This window comes from Drosophila simulans, chromosome 3R (genome assembly GCF_016746395.2).
Source record: "Drosophila simulans strain w501 chromosome 3R, Prin_Dsim_3.1, whole genome shotgun sequence".
Taxonomy (NCBI): domain Eukaryota; kingdom Metazoa; phylum Arthropoda; class Insecta; order Diptera; family Drosophilidae; genus Drosophila; species Drosophila simulans.
The window spans coordinates 12043612-12066008 of record NC_052523.2 but is presented as its reverse complement, the minus strand read 5'-3'; the positions used below and the strand labels follow the sequence as shown (position 1 = coordinate 12066008).

The 22397-nt window shown below is 42.0% G+C and overlaps 3 protein-coding genes across 3 annotated transcripts; all 3 read right to left on the bottom strand.

The window, feature by feature from the left end:
• Nucleotides 1-322: 322 nt before the first annotated feature.
• LOC6728134 lies at nucleotides 323-1796 on the bottom strand. Its single transcript, XM_002103449.4, has 2 exons — nucleotides 1558-1796; nucleotides 323-856 (listed from the first exon to the last, which is right to left on the bottom strand). The coding sequence occupies exons 1-2, from the start codon at nucleotides 1564-1566 to the stop codon at nucleotides 410-412; spliced, it is 456 nt and encodes a 151-aa protein (XP_002103485.1). The 5' UTR covers nucleotides 1567-1796; the 3' UTR covers nucleotides 323-409.
• Nucleotides 1797-18091: 16295 nt separating this feature from the next.
• On the bottom strand, nucleotides 18092-21607 carry LOC6728133. Its single transcript, XM_002103448.4, has 3 exons — nucleotides 20872-21607; nucleotides 20541-20790; nucleotides 18092-20481 (listed from the first exon to the last, which is right to left on the bottom strand). The coding sequence occupies exons 1-3, from the start codon at nucleotides 21375-21377 to the stop codon at nucleotides 18169-18171; spliced, it is 3069 nt and encodes a 1022-aa protein (XP_002103484.2). The 5' UTR covers nucleotides 21378-21607; the 3' UTR covers nucleotides 18092-18168.
• A 179-nt stretch (nucleotides 21608-21786) lies between these two features.
• Nucleotides 21787-22152, bottom strand: LOC27208676 (proline, histidine and glycine-rich protein 1). The gene has a single exon (XM_016184239.3). It carries the CDS (start codon nucleotides 22121-22123, stop codon nucleotides 21902-21904), a length of 222 nt encoding a protein of 73 aa, XP_016034746.1. The 5' UTR covers nucleotides 22124-22152; the 3' UTR covers nucleotides 21787-21901.
• Nucleotides 22153-22397: the final 245 nt, after the last annotated feature.

Sequence of the window (22397 nt, the reverse complement as noted above, 5' to 3'; positions counted from 1 at the left end):
GTGGATTGTGTGCGGTGGAGAAGGTGGTGGAGCTGGTGGTGGAGCTGTAGCCACAGCCGCCAATCGACTGACAGTTATTAATTGCCACTTGACGTGGCTCCGACGGAACGAGCAGCATCGGCCCAACCGAACTCGTGTCGCTGCCAATGCTGATACCAATGTTGGGGCTGATGGCCAAGACCATGCTGACACCCATCAGTCAGCCCGCCTGAGCCCGGCTTATGAGTAATTGAAATTGCGTGTAAATCCGCGAACGCGAAGTGGCGCCGCGATAAGAGAGTTCAGTTCAGAGCAACAAAAAAAGCGGAATGAAACACTCCACTTTGGGCACTCCTGAGGTATTTATTTATAGCATCTTAAAAATAACTTATTTTACTCCTTTTTTATCGCCAACAACCGGTGTCTCTGCTCATTTATCACCGTTGCTAAAAACACTGATGGCGTAGAACTCGGGCACCCGGTAAACCTTCAGTCGCTCATGGCTAAATCGTCCATTGGTGAGCGCCTTCACATAGAATATGTCCTTTAGGCCGAGATTCTTGCGCTGCGAGGACTTCGTCTCCTCCATGACGAGACGTTGCTGCTTGGGCCGATAGCCCTGCGATTTATCCTGCAGCAGCTTCACGAAGATGATGTCCTGGTCATCATTTCGTCCTGCTAAAGTTCGCGCCTGGTAGAGATTCTCACGTGGCTTGGGGTAAATCAGCACGGGTTGTATGGGCAACACCTGGCTGGGCGACGTGGGATAGGCCTCCAGTTCATCGGGCTCTGGGTCACTGAAGTGCAGGGCAGGAGCTGCCCAGGACATGCAAGGAAGGTAAGCTGCCAGCAGTAGGAGGCCGATTGTGTGTTTTATCTGAATAGGAGTAAATTTGATTATTTTTAAATGAGTATTAATTATAAAATATTTTTAATTGAATCGGTTCTTTTTAAATTTATGCCAACGAGGTTTAAACCAGTTTTACATATATTGATTGGCCTTTAAACACGTTCTTGGCAATTAGTTCAAATTTATGGGGCTTTGCGGTGCTTTTCCTACGAAGGATTTATGGCTTTATTTTTGAGCATTTTAAGGAAAACTCAATTAATATATCAAATAAATCATAGCTCGACCAGCTGCAAGGTGAAGCAATCTAATAATTAAGTAGCCATATATCTTGCTTATATTTTAAATATATGTATAGGCTGGCAAACAGTTTAAGATTCCCTGCATTTTATTCTTCTGATTTAGCACATTGATTTTGATTTGATTAATTAAAAGACCAATCCAAGATATGATAAATGGGAAAATCACAAAATTAATCTGATAATCTGAAAATCTTGTTCACCATTTATTCTAACACAAACACTTTTCGCTACGACTGTAAATGATTTATTGCATTGACAGATTTGTTTTATCACGGTTATTTGCATATTTAATCGGTCTACAAAACTCGGCAAATTAATTGAGCATTGTGACCAACCAGAATTGGTTTCAGTCAAAACACCATTTGATATTTGGCCAAAAGCTGCCATAGTGACTTTATACTTTTGAGTCGGTTCTTGTGTTTGAATTACCGTTTTCATTGCGTTTGCCAAAATCCCAGCTCAAGTTCGCTCCACGAAAATCGAAGAAATATATATAGCTATATATATTTATTTTTGAACCTAAGCCGCTTTGCTTCGCTTGTCGGCACTTTGGCCCTTTTTGGCCAACAGCAACGGAGTATCACAGACGTTAAAAGCGGCGATCGAGCGCGGCGCGCGAATGTCAGAAGCAGACTGGCGTGCGACAAGGCCAAGTTAACTTCATTTACCGCCCGACGGAGCCGCCGGCAGAAGCTGAAGCGCAGTAAAAAAATATAAAAAATATACAAAATAAAAAAAAGAAGGCCCGAGCTGAATGAAGAAAAAGCAGCAGAAGCCGCACAGCTTCCAGCTGTCAACAAATTGCAAACGGTGGGCAAATAAAAACAGATGTCTGGCTTAACACTCATTAACTGCAGCAAGAACATCTCCTGAATCAAGAAGCATTAAAAGATTAAAATCACATTTATTATGTCATTTTAATGGGAGCTAAAAGGAAGGAATGTAGAAAAACATTTTAATATAATATTAGTAGTATTTTTCATAAAGTAGTAAGGACTAAAAAGGTACTAGTTGGATTCTGCAAAAAAGAAAATAGTTTTTAATATTCTTATAATATTTAATACATTTTAATTAGAACTAAAGTTATAGCATTAGCTTCATATTTATATATTTAAAATAATATTTATTGTTTGTAGAAACTATTATCAGTTCCAATCCTTCATGGCACATAGTCTCTTTAGATGATCACATAGCCATTTCAGTTTCCCGCCCATAGATCGTCAATGGGTTAATAGATGAAGAAGGTCCGTGGGCGGATCATTCAATATTTGTGCTATTAATTGATCACTAGGTCGGAGTGTCGAGAGGGTCAATGTTATCAGCATGCGAGCGCGGATCAATCACCTGTGCTTGATGATGAGCTCAAGACTAATTTCCAGCTGCTTACATTTGTGTTTATCTGGTGGTAATTTTATGCTTGCCGCCAGTAGTGATGTCAAATTTATTATTATGCCAGCCGCTGGAATGGGAAGGTAAATGGAAAAAATCACCCAAACGGCAGAAATAAATTTAGACACGTAGAAATGCTTAATTAGCGAATAAATATTTGCGCTGCCTTGAGTTTAGTAAAGAGTTTTGCACACTTGCGGGATGATTTGCCGAGTGTTTATCTTCTGTCTATTTGCAGTTGAGGCTAACAATAATAATAGAAATTTCTAGTTAAATACATGTTTGTCCAGGGTTCTTCAGCATTGATTGTGGGCATATCAATCATACGCACCGTGGACCCGCGGTTGAAAATCAATTACAGTCCGATGCAGAAATAGAGTTAAATAAATAAGCAGACGTAATTGAGTCGAGGGCTAGCGCAGCGCAAGGCCAAAAGCGAAATTTAATCGCTTTAAATGTGAAATTATGGCCAAAAGGTAACGGAAAGAAAACAAATAAGCGCCAAGTGAAGCGCAAATAATTACATGCTTTATAGCATATGTATTGTTTGGTAAATCAAAACAGTTGTCGTCCGATTTCGCTGGAACTCCAATCGAGAAACGTGACTGATTAATTGCATCGCATTTCTAGCCCCCTTTTCCGCACTTTGCATATTCGATTTTGGGGGGCTTTCGTTTCGGACTTGTTTTCGCTTTCGGCCCGATTCTCGTTGGCCAAGAAGCGTCTGCCGTCTGCCTTTAATGAGCCCATTCGCATGCTCAGCTGGAGTCGTGTGAAAGGTGAAACATATACTTATGTACGTACTTATGTTGGGCAGCTCAATCTATTGGGTGTTTTTGTTTTTTTTTTTTATCATCGCGCTACTGTTTGCGCAAACTGGTGAATAAAAAAAGGGAAAGCTTTTCGATTTCGAAGGTGTCGGCATCGATGTTTTTTGCGGCGCCAGCATTAGCCACAAATTGTGGTTTATGGGTCTGGCCAAAAGCCATGGGCGTTGTGGGAGTAACAGGTATCATATGGCTGCTCCCTAGTTAGTATTTACAAAGGTTAATCTGTAACTACAAACAATGAAAGCAATTTAATTCGCCACACTGCATACAAATGGGAATAAAGCGAATGAATAGACCATTGAAAATGTTCTTCGTTTTATTTAAAAGTTGGCAAAAAGTTGATTGAATAAAATCCACACAATACGGCTGATTCTGGCCCGTTTTTGCTAATATTTTAATACGATTTTGTTCTATGATTGTTTATTGTTACTTGTACATTTGGTCTTTTTATTATTTTTATTTAATTGCATATTTTTGCAACGTATTATATAATTCAAAGCTGCGAATAGGGAAGCAGCAAAGGTTATGGAATTATTCAATATTTTTGCTATATTTCCCATCTCCCCTCATTTGTTTTTTTTCGCCAATTTATTATGCAAGATATTGTTGTTAGTGGCGATTATATCACATTGCCGATGAAAATAAAATGTAGCAAAAGAAGTTACAAAAATGTGGAGCAAACTGTATGGTTTTAAATACATAAATCCAATTTATTGCCGCATTTCAACGCACTATTTAAAACAATTTAAGGCTCTTTGATCTAACTGTGATTTTTTTTACTCATAACGAGAGTACAATTTTGTTCTGCGGCTTGTCCTCATTAAATCTCAATAAACTGCATCCTGAATATTAATCGCCCCAACATTATTCACTGCCAGCCATTAAACTCCGTGTTACGTTAAATATTCCGCTGAAAATAAATAATCCATATGGTTTTTTTTCATATAGCGTCTGCTTTTTTCCTTGTGAATTATTTTGATTTGCGTTAAAGAGCTGCCTGGTAATCCCAGTGGCCAGATTTAAGCGGATATTTCACATTCAACACCTTTTGCCATTGGATTGTTCGCTTTTTCGCACAATTTCCCGCCCCATTCGGGCCTCATTAGCATTGTTAATTGATAAGAGTTGAAGGAGGGGGATTTTCGGTTTTGGAAGGGCGAAATACAGTTTATAACGAAATAATCATAATTCGGTGGGGGAATCAAGGATGCCTGCGAGTGTGTTGGCATTATTATTCATGTAAATGAGCCAGTTCTGTCTTTGGCTTTGTGCAAATACCAAAAGCCAAAAGGTGCTTTACTATGAAATACGATGACAAGACAAACGGCGTTTGCAGCGCGTTTTTAATTACCATAATTACATAACTATAGCCACACTGCGAGCGGCTCTACGCGGCATCTACGCACACATCCAAATATGGCCCGCGCCTGAAAGTATGCCGCACATTCACCTAGGACATTAAGGAGTAACGAGCGGGGGAATCTAGTGCTGACTAGAAAGAGCTAACATTTGTAACAGCTCCTATTCTTAAAATAATTCAATAAACAATATAAAACAGTGCTTAAAACTAAGAATGTAAATTTCAATATAGGAATCCTATTATGCGTTTATATCTTTATTTAATTTTGTTTATAAACAAGTAGCTATGGTTTCCTATCCAAACAGACAGCACTGAATCGTGCAGAACTGCTGGATGGAATGGGGCCTGTCCCTTTATTGTTGTTATCGCATAAACTTAAATAGTTTTTGCCAGCCACTTTGCGGCTTTTAAGTTATTTTGCGTGCGCCACTTGAGCGGAGCACTTTTATTCGAACAAGGGTTGCCAGAGGTCCTCGTGGGTCGCATTCGGTGTGTGCCGGGGCCAAGGACCTTGAACGTGGGTGGGTGAGGAGACAGTGAGAGGCGGGCTTAGTGTCAGTGTTTGAATGTTTAACTGGCTCCGTTAATTAAATTGCCAGTCTCCGGTATTTTGCCACTCCCCCCTCCCCCCATTGCCTGTGGATACTTTTCCACCTGTTTCCCGGCCGCAAATTAAGTTAAAGTTTTTCATTCGCATTTACAGAGTTTCCCTGTCCCTGCCCCCGTGCCCCATGCCCCCTTTTTCACTGCTGTCTCCTGTCTGTTGCATAATTTGCACCCCAAGCTTCTTTGGGCCGGGACTTCCCCTTTGGCGGTCGCGTGGCGGCACACCAACAAAAAAAAAAGAACTTGGCTAAATGGTTTGCCATTAATTTTTCGTGGCATGCCGGTTATTAACCTACCTGCCTGTTACCTGTTACCTGCTATATACTTTTCCCTTTTCATCCATGTTGCATTCATATTTTTGCGGCCAGGGCGTGGCATCCTCCTTGGGGGCGTGGCTGACACAGTTTGCGAATCAAAGCTAAAAATCACAACTGGATTTGGGCGGGCTGGAACTAATTGAAAAATTGCTGAACCCTTAAGTCTTCGTAAATTTACGGGAAATTCCGTTGAGAAACCACATGAATTTTAAATGAAAGAAATAATAGTTTGCAATTCTCGAAGTATAAAGAATTGATTCGGGTTTTCTGTTCTTCATCGTTTCTAAAGCTCCATTAAACACCAAACTAAAATATTTTTTTATTATTCTATGTAGGTACACGTATCTAATTCCATTACATTCTGAAAACTACATTTTCACCTTAATGCTCTAATAACAAATATATACTAGTGCTCAAATGAATACTGTTGCTATCCAAATATTTAACAAACATTAGTAGTAAACTGAGAGCATTTTTGCTCCGAAATAAAGCAATGTCTGGCATTAAAAGTGGTTGTCTCTTATTTTCCCCGCACTGCCTAGTAATTTTCTCGACAGTTTGGCAATTTGTTTGACTTAATTCCATTGTTGTTGACTCAGGTCGAGGCCTGGAATTCACGTGACTGCTCCAGCAAATGGCTTATTTGAGAATTTCAATTGAATTTCGGTCACATCTTGTCCATGTCCGACCATCGAAATGCACTTTGGCTTTCATAAATAAATAGGTTTGTTAAATTGTCCATGCTTCACCAACTCCAGCACAGCCAGAGACCAGTCTGCATGACTGCCTCGAAAATCCCGCTCCACGGAGATTCTCGGCCAGTTTGTCACTGGATTTGAATATGCTTTCGATGCTCATCACGTGGCCGTCCAAAAATTGCCTACAGTTGAGCCACAAAGCCAGCGCGAATTGGAATGGGGACCCCGATGGGTTGGGGTCAGGGTTTCGAGATTTGGGCTCCCAGTCGTCGGTTCCCATTGGATCAAAGGCGCATTTAAGCAGCTTACCGCCAAATGGAGGGAGATTGAAATTTTCATGAATTTCCGTACATTGGAGTAATGAAAAGTATCGTACAATAAATGCGATTTTCTTCCCTTTACAAAACTTTTGGCCAACAATTAGCCGAACTGAGGAACAGTTTGTTGTCGTGTGCTTTTCAGCTGGACATTAATTGATTTTCGCCGTCAGTTTGATTTTCAATTTTCCGACGCGTTTCCCCTAAGCCCAAGTTAAATGTGGCTAAAAACCAGCAACAGCAGCAGCAGCAGCCAAACAACGGTCAACATGGCCAAAAATGAAAAAAAATCGAAGCAAAATCTCTCAACTTTGATTGCAAATTTCTTTTTCCTTCGCCAAAACATTTTTCAGCTCTATTCCCCCACAAAATCCACAAACAGCTGGAGCCTCGAATTTCGACTTTTTTCTAATTTTCCGCTGCAGTTTCGCTTGTTTATTCTTTTTTTTTCGATAGCATACTTTTCCATTTTTCCTTGCTTCTCTGCTTTGCATGTTCAGTGGGGGATTTGGTGGAAATTTGGGAGTTTTGAATGAAAATACAAGCTGCAAAACAATTCTTTATTAAATTTTAACGAATATACAAATATAGTTTCGATAAATCTTATAATTTTCTAACTCATAAGGTACTTAAATTTGTTAAAGCACTGTTAATTAAAAGAAATATTTTTGTATTTACTTGTATATTGATAGAAGTTTGTTGTTTAATAAGGATCCAAATCATAATCTTTTTAATAAACCTAATCCGTCCCTGATTTCCATCATCACATACGATTTGCATTCCCCCGATATTTTCTCATTTTTCCAGATTTAGAGGGTAGAGCACTTTTTTTTATGGTAGCCGGAACTGGCAAAAGTGTTGCTTGCAAATGTTTACAGTTTAGTTGTGCGGATGTGATAAAAACAATTTGATTGCAAAATAAACTGCACACAGCAGCCAACTAGAAAAGCGGACAGAAATGGCCAAAAAAGAAAAAGGCTTGGTGATTGGCGAATGGAAAATGGCATTGGCATTGGCATTTTTGGCAGGGCCCAGGACACACAGGCGAAATGCTCAAGGAAGAGAGTGCAGAGCACCGAACCGGAATGCGAATGGGAAATGTTTGATTGAGTCCCCGTTTGAATTGATTTCGGACATCAGCAGCCGGCAGTAAAAGGAAATTCTGTCAAATTTCAAAGAGAAGGGAGATGGAGCAGGGAACTGAATTTCATCTTATGCCAGGATTATTTCACTTTTCAAAGTTGTACTCCTAATTCGGTTAAGCTTGTTATGGGTGCACACGCTACGGATGAGTGATATTTGCATCCAAATGGTTTAACTGGCTGGCAGATAGTTGCATTTCATTTGATTCGTGCATCTAATTGGTAGTGATAGTGCTAGTGTTTCTGCCCAAAGTTAGGTAATTGAATCACTAACATGACCATAACAATAGCCAACTGAACTTTACTTAACTCATGTAAAATTATAATCCTAAATGTCCCTCTTCAGCTTTAATTGGAATTAAACATACCAGTTAGACGAACAACTGTATATTGTTAATCCTTTCCATGTTAATCTCTGTCAAGTTGGACGTTGGCCTGTTTTGCTGTCATTTTGTCCAACTGTCCGTTGGTCCTGTGGTCGTTTTGTCCTTCTGACCGCCTGTCTGTCCGATGGTAAGTTATGTGATTAATGGCAACGAAATGGGGGTGCCTTTTCTATGGGCGTCTAATTACATTCCGACCGTCTGACAAACGAAACGAGAACAAAAAACTCATTAACGCACTTGCAACATTTCCTAAATTTAATACTCATAATAGTTTCTCCATTTCCCCTCACGTCTCTTTGGCTTAGCATATGTACAAAAGTTGGCGAGAGCTTTAAAAAATAAGGCAGGGTGATACTACCAATAAGTTGGATACCCTTAAATAAGTATTAAATTAAATAATATTACATTTATTTAAATAGGTAAAGTCAGAGCTGGGTTCAAACTATGTTGACTACGATTTCAAACATGAAATGTACGAGTATGGGACATTTTTTTTATAGTGGCTGTTTCGAACATTTTGACGATACCATATACCCTGGCCTTTTACGAGGTATAAAAAGTGAAACAAAAGTGGAAATAAAACCCTGTGTATGTTGCTCATGAGCGTTAACTTTTCGGCGAGTGTTGCCTTTATGCAAGTTGCCCCAGTGAATGGGGCACGTTGGTGGGTGGGGCGGAAAATCCTCATGACTCCCCATTTTGGCATTACACATGAGCGACTGTATTTGCGGGAGCCACATGTTTTACATGAATCACAGTTAGTTTTTAGGATGCTTTTCCACTTTTCATGCCGGCGAGCGGGAAATGTGTCTGTATGTACATAAACCACAGACGTGATGACAAAGCTGCGGGTGCCCTTCTGCTCCTCGATGAATGTGTGCGAGTGTCCTGTGCGAAGTGACAAAAGCATTGACAGGAAACAAAACTGTCCACACATCCAGACAACAGCAACACAAGCACAAATACAGCTGCAACACGAAAAACAAATGCAAAGCCATGCGAATAAAACGCTGCCAAAGTAAACTTTTCTCTTTTCTCTAGCCAAGGATCATGGTCACGGTCGCCCGAACTTAAGATAAGATAAGGACCCTTCGATTCGATTCGGCTTCGCATTCGCATTCGGATAGGGATTCTCATGTGGATGTGAATGCCAACTTTTATTGATGGCCGACCGCAAAGTTTGGGGGTCAAATCTCTTGGAGCGTACTATGACCTTTACAGAGTTGTCCCTTTGTCGAACTAGTTGCTCAAGTGGTTCTCGAGCCAGGAAAGTGGACTACAGCTTGAACAAGCTAATAAATTATAAGATGTTTGTATATTCTACTTAAAAAATGGTCAATAAAGGGGTAATATTAGTTTAAATGTTATCACAAGCTAGTTTAAATCTCAATGCCCCTTGCTTTAATTTAAATCGCTTGGTGTAACTATCTAATAACAATTCTCAGTAATTCTATTATTTTAGTATCATTTGTTTGCCGCTTTAATATAGCTACTTTACATATACACTTAACCGATTGAATCTCAGCTCCAATTAAGCATTCATTTTCGGTCAATCGAGTCTTCGGTCGTTCCGAATGAGTCAGCTTGAATGCAGGAACCGCACAGCACTAATGTTATCCTTATCAGGATCTGAGTCCTGCAGCCGTGTCTGCGGTGAGAATTGTGTTCCTCCTGCTGGTTTTGTGTGCCCGGCCAACTGTCAAGCGACTGTCAATTGTTAATTAAATGTATACCACTGACAAACGGCAGCTGCTCCGAGTTCACTTGATTTGTTTGACCCACCTACAGCTGCCCGCATATATATAATAAATATATTTGTACACATATATATATATATATATATCGTCTGACTTTTGGGACCGGAACTTCTGTCAGTTGTGCACACACTTCTGCAGATACATTTATTGCAAAAGTTTGCCACGACAGCATCTAATTTGTGTGAGCTTTATGTTAATGTTGTTACGGCCCTGACAGTTTTATTGCTCCAACTAATAACTTAATTGACAATTCGCAGTCGATAGAGGTGGTGGGTGGTGGGTGGTGTGGGTGTGTGCTCGGCACCTGTTGTGTCGCAATGTTCGTAATTTATGAACTGAAATACAAATAATCGGCTCAATCGATGCTGCACAATTTGATTTATCAATTCTCGACGTTGAATCAGTGAAGTGAATAATCCCATGAAAGTCCGTCTATCTGTGGGTCTTCATGCAACTAATCTTATCTCCCAAATACTAATACAATTGGCTAAAACGATGGCAATATGAGTGCTTAAGAAAATGCCAATATATATATATATACGAACTAAACTTCAAACAACTATAACCACTGACTGCGGACTTTAAACCACTTGCCGTTGGGTGGGTCAACAGTTTATGGCTTGATCTTGCTCTTGGTCTGTGGATTAGGCGGCAACAACTACAACAACAGGTGGTGCCCCATCGCCCCCAAATGTTGCCCCTCCCGCTCTCTCTTACTCCTCACCCATCCCTCTCTCGCTTCTGCGCCCTGAATGCGATGAGAATTCAGCAAAATTGGAGAGCCTTTCGTGGGTTGGGTTTTTTTTTTTTCCTGCCCCCCATCCCAGATTGGATGAAAGCGAAAAGTTGCGCTCAGTACTTTCGGCTCCTTTGTGAGCTGGAGTGGCCGAAATGAAAACCGAGTGGGGACTGCACTTGGCATTTTCTGATTACCTGGCCCCGCCATTTTGACGTAGTTCGTAGTGCTCTGTGGCAACTAAAGCCGGGTTTTTTCTCGGCTATCGTACCCAACTCGATTCGAAATGATGAACATAAAAAGCCTTTTATACAGCCAACTTGCCGGTTTCGTTGAATATTTAAGGGGGACAAAATTAGGCAAATCCTTGACAGAAATTAACTTGACATTCGGCCAGCAAAGTGGGTCTAGATGAGAGTACACCTGTGCACACATATGTGGGCTCTGTCAATTGGCCCCAAACTTGGAGCAGTTTTGTGGCACACATCAATCAAAATGCCATTTAGTCCTGGCCATGCCAACAGATCCTGTGGGCCAGTCTATGCGACTTGGATTTCGCCGTGGGCACGACACGTGTTGCGTTTTAAAGTTGAGCACCGCTCTTCCTCCTCCTTTTTTTGAAGCCCTAAGCTTGTGTCGAGCAACTATCAACAAGTTTGCTTGTTTTGTTTGTTTGTTGCTTTTTTTTATATTTTCACTTCTTTGCAGGTGGCTGGGGAAGTTAAGCCCAAAAGCTGAAGTGCGTCACGTGTCGCCAGATTTTCCCTTGAAATAGCCTGGCTAATGAAAACAGCCACTGCCGAAATAGCAACCAGAACAAAGGGCAAAAATGGGCGGTAGCCACTTGCAAGACTGGGCGTGGCTGGCAGACATCTATCAACACTTTTAAAACTTTAAATGAGTTTTCGAGCGACACAAACTTTTCCTGGTAGGGCACGAAAAACCACACAGAAAAAAATATAGAAAAGCTAACTAAAGAAGGCAATTTATAGGAAAAAAGGCGTGACAACTTTTTTTGTCTACTGTTAGAAAATAGAAAATATGATGTCCATTGTTCTGGTTTTTTCATGGGATTTTCATGCTTTAAAGTATAATCACTCTTTAGTTATTTAGTTCAAAAATGTGTAACATTTATTTAAAAAGCTATTTGGGGATCCTACATTTGCCAATAACACACTGATTTTCTTCTGCGTGGCCACAGAATGAACAAAAAGCGTATTTGAACCGCAAAATCGATGATAAAAGACCAAGAGCTAAACGATAAACGAAAGTACGGGAATAGCCCAGAAAAAGAAGCAAAATGAAATGGACCACGAGCCAGTGATTCTGGCTCAACAAATGCCAAACAAGCCATGAAAAACCAACAACGAGCTGCGAAAAAGCACTGACCAGCAACAAAATATTATGCCATATATACGGAATTTACTTATTTAGAGGAGGGACATTGCAGTTTAATCTATGCAAATCCACAAGAAATCTCATTTTGCGGATTTAAAGTTGATAAAAGTGTGTTGCAGCCAGTCCGTTTGATGATGAGGTTGGGACGGCTGACAAAAAAAAAAACCCTCAACGAAAACAGGACAAGAAGTGCTCCCACTGAGTCTCTGTATGTGTGTGTGAGTGTGTCCTGACACACAGATTCACACCAACACCAGCACATCTATTTTTATATGGTACAATACCCAACGCTTCGTGTGAAATTTCGTGCCCAGAGAACTCAATTCTTCTCGAGCAGAGCCCCATTTCCTTTATTTTATGCATTATTACGGAATATTTTATTTTTATGCCATTTTTATTTTCTCCTTGTTTGTCATTGTTGAGTTATTTTTGTGCTTGGCTGCGGGGTAGCCACCTCAACCTCCACCCACTGTGCCTGCCCACTGTGCCTCCTTAACCCACTCAACCCTTTAACGGGGTCATTAAAATTTACAATTCGCCAAGGGCAAGAAACTTCACTGCACCGGAGAATTCGTTGGCCTTATTTCAGATGCAGTCAGCTGGCGTTCTTCTTGGGGCTACAATTAATTTATATTTTGGAAAACATTCGTGGTTGAGTTGCTGTCGGGTTCGTTAAGTGCTGGAAGTTACTCGAAAGTTGTTCTTAAAAGTCTGGGCGGGTTTTCAATCAGCAGCTTGACTTTGGAAACTTCATTATCTTGGAAACAATTAAGTATGTTCAATATAGCAGAAAAGGATAACTGCCCTTCTAAACTTGGGAATTATTTAAATATTATTTGCATTTCGAGTTTATATAAAACCTATTCCATTTATTTATTTTCTTTCTTAGAATTTTTTTGAGAAATATTTCTGTTTTAAGCTTGAGCCAGCTTGCTGTTGGTTTTCAAGAACTGTACTTTGCTATTTGCAAACTCCATTTTGGAGCCAGTGAATCCTTTGTACATTTTAAGCAGCCCGACACCTTTCAACCAAGCTGATACAGGATATTTTTGTGTGGCTGCCACCCATTTGCATATTGCATTCTCATGGCTCCTCGGTCGTCGGGACTTGTGTGATGCAAATGGGCAGCTTAATGCCCTCTTCGGTTCAATGACTCCATCCAGAATCAACTGCCAAAGTGTGTGTGTGGCTGTTTGGATGTGTGCGTGTGGTTAAAGTGCTTAATATGCTGCACATTCTGCTCGCCGGCGGCTGCTTGCAGTTCACAATTTTCAGCTAGACTGCTGCTCGAACTGGAGCGCAAATATTTTTCCAGCTAGCAAAAATATTTGCCAATAAACACAAGTACACAGAGGAGGGGTTCCAAAAGCCGGGCGTAGGTGAAAGTGGCGAAGTTTAACCGCAAAATGTCCATAAAGTTCATGGCCAATGGCTCATCAGCAATATCCCGACTCCCGGAGACGAAGGACAATCAGTCAGTGACAGGACGAACAGCTGCTCCTTGTCTGCTCGCTTGTCCTTATGCAGTTTGGGCCAAGTTTGCAACACTCTCTTAGCCTCACATAAGTGCAAGGAATTTGGGGAATTTATGTTTGAGCCAAACTATCGTTTAATTGAATTTTAACTTTCTTTGGCTATTTATTTTTTGGCCAGGGCATGTTTCCGTTTAATTGAAATTCATTTTGCAGCTGCCTTCTGGCGTTCTCTGTTGAATTTATCTCCTATACTTTTAATTGCTCTGTGGCATAACGATTACAGCTATAAATGCCCACAAAAATCCGACCAAATGGCATTGCGTTGCTCGATGGTTTTGCTTTTTGTGTTTTTTGGCTCTTTTGTTTTTCGTGGTTCATTTTACTATTCACTTAATCCTTTATTGCTACAAACTGATGACAAATGCTGATCCCTTGGGGCCGTATAAAGGAAACGGAAATAGATGGGGCAAATTGTAAATCAATCAACAACACATTGCACACTCCACTTCACACTGATGCGAAATTATTTGTTGTTTATTGTTTTGTGCGAAAAAAGCTTTCAGGGATTATTTAGTTTATTACTTTAAATAAATTGGTTTTCATTCTTCCAAAGGGGATTATATGGCAGGCAGAGAAAAAAACCATTCAACGCTTAAGTGTTTAACTTTACTAACTTTTCAAATATATTGAATGAATATGTACAACACTGCATTCGGAGATTCCAAATTTACCATAACTGGTTATTTTAGTTGGCGTGAATACTTTGTAGTGAATTTTATGTTATTTGCCCACACCTTCTTAGGGAATTCTTTCAAACTTGCGCAAAATTCCGAGTACAGCAGTGCAAAGCAATTGCTTTTGGGATTTATTTTTATTTTTATTTTATTTGTGTTTTTGAGCTGCACAAAAACAAGTGAAATTTCCGCGCATAGGTTCACATGCATGCATGAATAAATATTTTATTGCACTTGGGGGTCGTTGGATCCTCGTACTTTTTGGATTGCGTCGGGGAAAGCTCATAACAAGAAAGTTTCGTTTTTAGGATTATTATCGGGACACACAAGCTGTTGACAAACTGGATTGTAGTATACTCTAAACCAAAGTAACCGTTGATATTCAAACCGAAATGTAGACAGCGATGAAGAATTTCATTGAACAAAGAATACTTTTCCTGCTTTAATCAAATTCCTCTCTTTTTGCTCATGAATTTGCCATTTGTTGTACGAAGTTTTGTGGCAAACTAAGCCACACAAAAATCGCAAATGCGGGAGTGCTGGCCAAAATATCCCAGAACTTTTGAAGTTGATGCCCTTTTCTGGCTGACATTTCCTTTTAGCCTTTAATGGAATCGTAAAGCTGCTGGTAACAAAATGTTTGTTTCAGTTTTTTTTTTGTTTTTGTTGTTTTGGCAGTCTGGCTGCAAGTTCACCCAATGTAGGCCACACTGCAGAAAATCATTGCTGTTTAAGTGCGAGTTTTACTCAGAAATTAAATAATTAATCAAAGGAATGATTTGAGCAATTACAGCTATATAAAATAATATTTTAAAAACATAGTTGTTATTATTTATTAAATATTTAAATTTAAATGAAAATATAGAGCGGCAGTTTTGTGGCAAAAAGCGACCTAAAGCGTTTGGTAGAATTAAATAAAGTGCTTAGATTAAACGAAATTTCCATTTCAAAACTTGAATTAATTTTTCTTGCTGTGGTGCAGCCGGATGAACACCCAGCCCACACCAAGCAACACCCACACTGGAAGCGCACGGAGTACTCCGATTACGCCGTCAAGTCGCTGTTTGGCTGTTTGTTGCTCATACGCAGCGTTGTCGCAGGGCGGATTTCTGCATTAATTAGAGCAACGGTTGCGCGGCAGCGGAACGAACAGCGAGTGGCAAATGTGGAATCGCGTGCCTGGTTGCATGCAAGCGTGTCGAGTCGCGCGACTTGACTTCTCCATGTGGCAATTAAATGGCTGCAATCGAATATTCATTAAAACCCAATTTGCAGTGGAGGCGCACATCTGGTATTTTGGCATTATGGCAGCTTATGGCAGGTCAACTGAAGGAGCAGCCGGTGGGCCACCATCACAGTCCTCCCCCCTGTACCAACTTCCTTTGACAGCAGCCTTTTGCTGGAAACGAATCTAAAATTCGCGCAGATGGTCGAAAAATTGCAAAAAGCGCCAGGAGCAAAGTGGAAGTTTCGCAAAATGCGAGAAACTTAAGCGGCGAAAATGTTACGAGTATTCACAAAAAGACGCTGCTTAATTTGAACAGCTGAAAAGTTTTTGGGGGCATCACAAATCTGCTGGCATAATTATTATGAATTATGCAGCAAATAACTTGGCTCTGCTAATGGACTTGCCCAGCGGCCAGACATCCGCAGACTTCCTTTTCCCCTGACAAAGGTAGTGCAACTAATTGACAAATGATGATAAAGTGTCTCGGACAGCCCCTCCAAAAAAAGAGGCCTTCGGTCTTCAACTTGGCAGTACTTTGGTCCCTTTTATGGCACAATATTTTCTTAACGTGGCCGGCCGAGTCCAAGGGAATTCCTTGGACGCAGTTTTCCACGTCTGATAAAAGCTTTATTTGTGCTGACGGAAACGGATGTAAACTGCCACACTGAATGGCCACCGACATGACGTTACAACGAGGGTGGGTGGTCCTGGATGTCCTGGAATCCTGCGAGGAGTGGCAGTACTACAACAACCTGGCCAGCAACGGCCTGAATAAATATTTGTGCGCATTTTGGCCCTGGGGCCAGGGTATCAACTGTTCGCCAGCCGAGCGGCACTTGAATTTTTTGATTTATGGAGTGCCAAAATGCGTTTACCTTTGCGCTCCATCGCCATGTTGACTTTAAAGCGTCGAATTAAAAATCCCATTATATGAAATATTCAACAAGGGTTTGCCCTGAAAATATCGACCCTTCTGGTCCACTGAATTATGCAGGACTCTCTGCCCCTCTCAAAACATAATTGCGAATATTATAATCATCTACCCATCCTCCCATCGCCCACATATTTCGCTGCCGAAGTGTCACAATTTCGGAATATTTTCCTGCCTATCTGCAGTGGCAAAAACAAATGCGGTCCCGCCACCTGCTAAGTGGCCTATGAAATATTTCCATGGCTAAAAACCGGGACAAATCAGAATTTTGTGCCGTGATTTATTAGGCTTTTTATGTGGTTTTATGTTTACCAAGAAACATTGTTGCAAATTAAACTGGCTACCTTAAATTTGTTGAATTTGTTGAATTTTAGCTCCAAATTATAAAGCGCTTCCTTCGCTCAAGAGATTTTTGACTTATAGTGAAGCTTTCTTTGTTACGTAGTTTTTTTGTTTTAGTTTAAACCAGGTTTTATTATGCATTAATACACAAGTATTCCCTAGTTGAGGCTAATGCAATTAAAACCCTTTCTTACACTTTCTCTTACAATTATTTGTTCCCTTTTGCCAAGGTAAGATATCTTTTTCTTTGCCTAATTTACGTGCTAAAATATTTCAGGCTGAAAATGAACTTTTTCGCATTTTTGCTTTCCCCACTTAATTGGCCTAATTTGTATGTATAATTATAAATTTTCGTGTACTCCTTGTGTAAATTTGAAACCTTTGCGAAAGGCCTAATAAATTGGCTCAATTTGAATCCCTCGGGTTGGCGGGTGAATATTTCAGCCAAGAGATTCGGTATCCCAGAGGGAAAATATAGTAATGGTGTCAGTAAAAGCACTGAGACAAATAAGATAGTAAAATGTGGAATAATTTCAAAATTCCATTGGGCATTTAAGATAGGTTGACATGGCTACTTATTGGCTCAATATATAAGCTTGTCTGTTCCATCCGATGTATGGATATGCTGAGTTTCCTGCTAATCAGCTTACGTATTTAGCATATATTAGCATTTCCCATTAATTTACTATTATTTCGTGTGCGTGTGTGTGTGTGGTGGGCTTTGGCTCAAATCTGGAATCGCAATGGAGTACTATCGCCACACCCTCCCCAAAAATTTGCCCATAACCCCCCTGTGCGTGCCTGCCATTTAATTAACTGCACAGACAACATTTTCAATCTCTGCTCCACTCGACTCCACAAACGCAACCCGATTGCGATGTCATTTCGAGTGGGAATGGCAGTCCGAAATGCTGTTATAATAACGCAAACAAGCTGTTGGGCTTACAAAATCTAATCCCCAGTCTGTGTCTGTATGTCGGCGGCACTAAAAACTAATTGAAATTGCCATATTTCATGTATAATATACGAGAGCACGGCTTTATGGCATCTTATGCCATAACATAAAATTTGATAATGCCATTCGGATTTTCACAGCATTAGCAGGCGAGTGTCGTCGTCTCCTGCATTTCGATATTAAATGGCACATTATTTACGGAAAAAATCATGCAGACAAAGATGATCTTAGCATCGTTGTGGAAAACACTCGGAAAACATGAATTTTGTGTATATGAAACGAAATGAATGGCTTAAAATTGAAGTGCCATTTACCCATTGGCAGCGCAAAAGAAAAACGTTCAAATAAAAACTGGTTAGTCGTACTATAAAAAGTATGCGAGACATATCACATTTAAATTTTTAGCGATATTGGAATGAATGCAGACAATGAAGACCATTCAGTAGATTATATCCATGCGATAGGGATCACAGGGATTGGGTGCTTTTCCTCGCCGGGGCATCTCAGTGATTGGTATTGGTGGTACGGCCAGGAGCATTTTGCGCTTCCTTTCGCTATCCTTTAGACCATCGTCTCCGACAAAGCCACCTTTGGGTGGTCTAGGTCTTTTGTCCTTGCCCTCCTGCGGATTCCAGGGCCGGACCAGTGTTCCCTTCTTCTGCAGATACTTGATCATATTAATGCCCTTCTTCTTCGCATCCACAGCGTCCTTCTCCGCCTGCTTGGCGGCCTTGGCTGCCTCCTCGGCTGGCTTGAGGAATCTCTTCGGATAGCGTACTGGTATAGGCTCGGATTTTTCTCCTTTTCCTTTGCCTTGGCCTTGGGCTTTTCCGACGGCTGCGCTAGGAAAGCCCTTCCAGGCACCACCGCCAGGTCCGCCGGGGCCTCCAAGGCCACCCGGGCCGCCGCCAGCTCCTCCGCCTCTTGCTGACCTTCCGCCACCTAAGATTCCTCGTGCACCCCCGCCTCCTCCGATTCCTCCACCATCCCCTCCTGCGCCAACGCCCCAAGCTCCTGGCACCCGAGGTCTGCCGCAGGGCATTGGATTGGGGCCATGTGGTCCGCCACCCATCATCCCAAAGACGCCATCCTCGAAGACCATTTCTCCCGGCCATCCGAATGCCGTACCCATGTAGCGATCGCCCACGGCGCAGTCGAAGCCTCTGTAATAGGGAGGAATTCGGATGGGATACTTTGGAGGTAGTGGCATCTGGTCTTTCTTGGATGTCTGGGTGCCATGGTTAACGGTATCCGGCAAAGGCGGCTGGCATGGTTGCTCCGTTCCTGCTGGCGGAGTGACATCAAAGTCAAACTCCATGTCGCTTTCGCTGGTATCCGTGAGCACCAGATGGTCGCCAGCTGGTGGAATGCAATGGCGTCGGCACTCCCTGTTCAAAGCCCTCTGCAGGTGAACCTTTTCGGTGGGATCCCTGCAACGGCACATCATCAATGTTTGGTGACAGGTGCACTTGCGGAATCCCTTGTCCTTCAATTTTCTCTTGATCTCACGCAGGGCTACTGCCATTTCGCTTTTCACAATCCGGAAAGTGATGGGTTTCTGCCGCATACCCAAGGGAGCAAGAGGACGCAGGGTGATGAAGATCTCGCCGTTCTTCTTGCATATATTCAACACCGGTGAGGCAAGCTCCTTTTCCCGCTCCAAAGTCTCCGTATCCTTGCATTTGGCGAACGCATTCTCTCTGGCAGGTTGCTCCAGGAAGAACTTCATCAGCTTCTTGATGGGCTTACGGATGGCACCCGGACGCCAGCCCAGCTTTTTGGCCTCCCAGCTGTTGCTCCAGGCCCAACCATGTCGTCGCGACACAAATCCCGATTGAAGGACACATCGCTTGTGTCTGCCGGAAATATGACCCTTGTTGTTAGGTGGTATATAAGGTGGTTTCTTGGGCGCTTGGTTCTCCTTTTTGGATTCTTGTTTCTCCGGCTTCTCTGTTTTGGGCACCGCTCGATCGCAGTTCTCGTCCAGTTCGGATAACTTCTTGGTGTCCTTGATATCGTAGAGATCGCGCAACTCGGAGAAAACTTTGGCCAAATAGGGTCGACAGTCCTCGGAGCTCTTGTTTACCACACAGTAGTCCTCCGATTCCTTCGGCTCCACTTTTGGACACTTGGGAGCCACCTGATCGCTCTTAAATATATCGGCGCACATCTTTCGAATGCGACAGTGGGCACACATTTTGCCGAACTTGCAGCTGCAGCGGCATGGTGGACACTCATCATCGTCGGCTCTATCTTTCTTGGCCTTTTCACAAGGATCCGTGCAGTAGTCATCCACGGTGGATGGTCCCTTGCCCAAGTACTCGAGCAGGATCTGGTCGGCCGACACCTTCTTCTCCTTGTGCCTATCCTCCACCACGGGCATGGGTTTGATTCCACACTTCGGGCACGCTGCAAACTTTGGCAGCCACGACATGTTCGTCAGGCAGACCGGACAAAAGCGGATGGGCTTGATGTCCGGCTTCTGTCCATCGCAGTCGGCAATGGGAACCGGCATTAGGTTCTTCTCGCAGAAGTCCGGCTCGTGATCTTGGGTGGCGGGCAGGTAAACGAAGCATGGCTTGTCCGGTTTCTCGGGCAGCTCAAGAAATTGAGGAAGTTCAGGCTGGCACCAACAGGGGTTCATGCCAAAGTTGTTCGCCTCGTCGGGACTACGACATGGAGGCTTGGGAGGCGGCATGCCGGTCTGTTTGGTAATGGAATCGATCATCCGCTCGTACTCGATTGCCATTTTCTGTAAACAAATCATTCGAATTGAATGTAGAAAATAAAAAAATATATATTTTTAGTAACCTTAAGTTCGCAACACGCTGGTATCCCAGATGCGTTGTCCGTCATCATATTGTATGGCTTTATACCACCACCCTGGCTGCGATATCGATCCAGGTCCAGTCTGAGCCGCTCGTCGCCTTCCTCCGGCTCCAAATCATTTTGACAGGGTTCACAGGCACTAGGACACACCTGCGATTCACCCATTACGAACATAATATCCTGTGCATTGATGCTCCTGTCCATGTTACGGGCGCACTCGAGCTCAGGCTCACTGAAAGGGTAAGCAAATATAAAATTAAGTGGAATACTTAGCAAAAAACATGTATGCAAGTGAATATTTCGAATTACTTACTCAGCAATGCACATGACGACCAACCGGCAAGAGAACTCCAGCTTGCCGGTCACCTCGCCGCCGGCAGCCAAGTCAATGACGTCCGAGTGAAGGATATCGGTCATGTCCTTTTCGATGGAGTCCACTACGCTGGGGGGGAACGATGCCTGTCCAGAGCCAATCACCTTCTTGCTGTACACCACGCTGAAGGATATCCCACAATCGTTAACCATCTTACGAATTTCCTTTGGGTCCTTTTGAAGGGAGAGACCGGCGTTAGCCTTGAAATCGCTAACATTTATCTGACTATTGGTGAGAATAAGTGGAGTTTTGAAGAAGTTTGCTGTGACTTCTAGCTTCGATGGATTGGTGAACTCCGTATTTGCGGCCTCCAAATGGTTGACTATAACATCGAATACGAAGACGGGGAGGGGCTCTTTCTTTGGCTTCTCCTTCTTTTCAGGTGGTTGATCTTCTGGTTTAGGGTCTGCAATAGCTACAGCTACGGACTTCTTTTTGGGTCCCATTTCGATATCTTAAATTTCTACTGTCTGTCTGGACTTTCTTTTATGGAGGAACTAGTCTGAGTCATTAAAGTTCCAATTATAATGAATTTTTTTACTTTAGATTTTTGAAATAGTATTTTACGACTTACTACACTAAACTTTACAATAAAACTGAGGTGGACAGGCGACACAGTGTTCTGAATATAAAAACAAGCCCAACTCTGACCAGTTTCAAATGCAAAATGACTACCAAACACTTATGACAGAGATCAAGGCATGTTTCGTTTACTTTTGGAATTCATAATGAGTACTTCCAGTTATTCGATTCCATTTGCTTATTTGCTTTCTGAACAACCCAAAGTCTGCGGCGAGCCCTCTAAATGCTGAACTTGTTTTCTGTTGTTTCCCCAAATCTTAAAATCACAATAGGTTTTCGAAAAATCGAATATTTTATTAGGATATGCTGCACTGAAGGTGTTGAACAAACACTTCGTTTCTTTCCATCGAGGTCTGCATTGGGCTCCTTGAAGGATTCAGATAAGTTTTTAGCCAGAATGACCATGAACACCATGTCCTACAACTGGACCATGGCCTACAACTGGACCGTGTCCTACAGGTCCACCGTGTCCTACAGGTCCACCGTGTCCAACAGGTCCACCGTGTCCCACAGGTCCGTGTACTACAGGAAGATGGCCAAGCTCAGCGGGAGTTGCCTGGACGGTAGCCAGGGCAATGAGGAGGAAAGCACACAGAGCAAAGAACTTCATCGTTTCAAAATTTGATACACTTTGAGGTGCTGGAAGATCTTATATACCTAATATCGTATATATATATCGTTATCTTTTTTTTTATCATTTTTTTCATTATTTTTTGGGTCACGAAACACTAAATTATACAAAATGTATTTCTAGATATAGGTTGCCCGTTAATTAGCGATTATGAACAGGTGCGATCATTGAATACCGGTCACTCTTGTTATTTCTGCATTTGTTTGTGCAAACAAGTTTAATCATATTATTTATGGCAACTGTTTTTTGTATA

Coding starts and splice junctions, on each gene's coding strand:
- LOC6728133 (XM_002103448.4), bottom strand. CDS start 21,377: ATGGGACCCAAAAAGAAGTCCGTAGCTGTAGCTATTGCAGACCCTAAA. Junction 20,791..20,871: donor GTCGTCATGTGCATTGCTGA/GTAAGTAATTCG, acceptor TTACCCTTTCAG/TGAGCCTGAGCTCGAGTGCG. Junction 20,482..20,540: donor CAGCGTGTTGCGAACTTAAG/GTTACTAAAAAT, acceptor ATTTGTTTACAG/AAAATGGCAATCGAGTACGA.
- LOC27208676 (XM_016184239.3), bottom strand. CDS start 22,123: ATGAAGTTCTTTGCTCTGTGTGCTTTCCTCCTCATTGCCCTGGCTACC.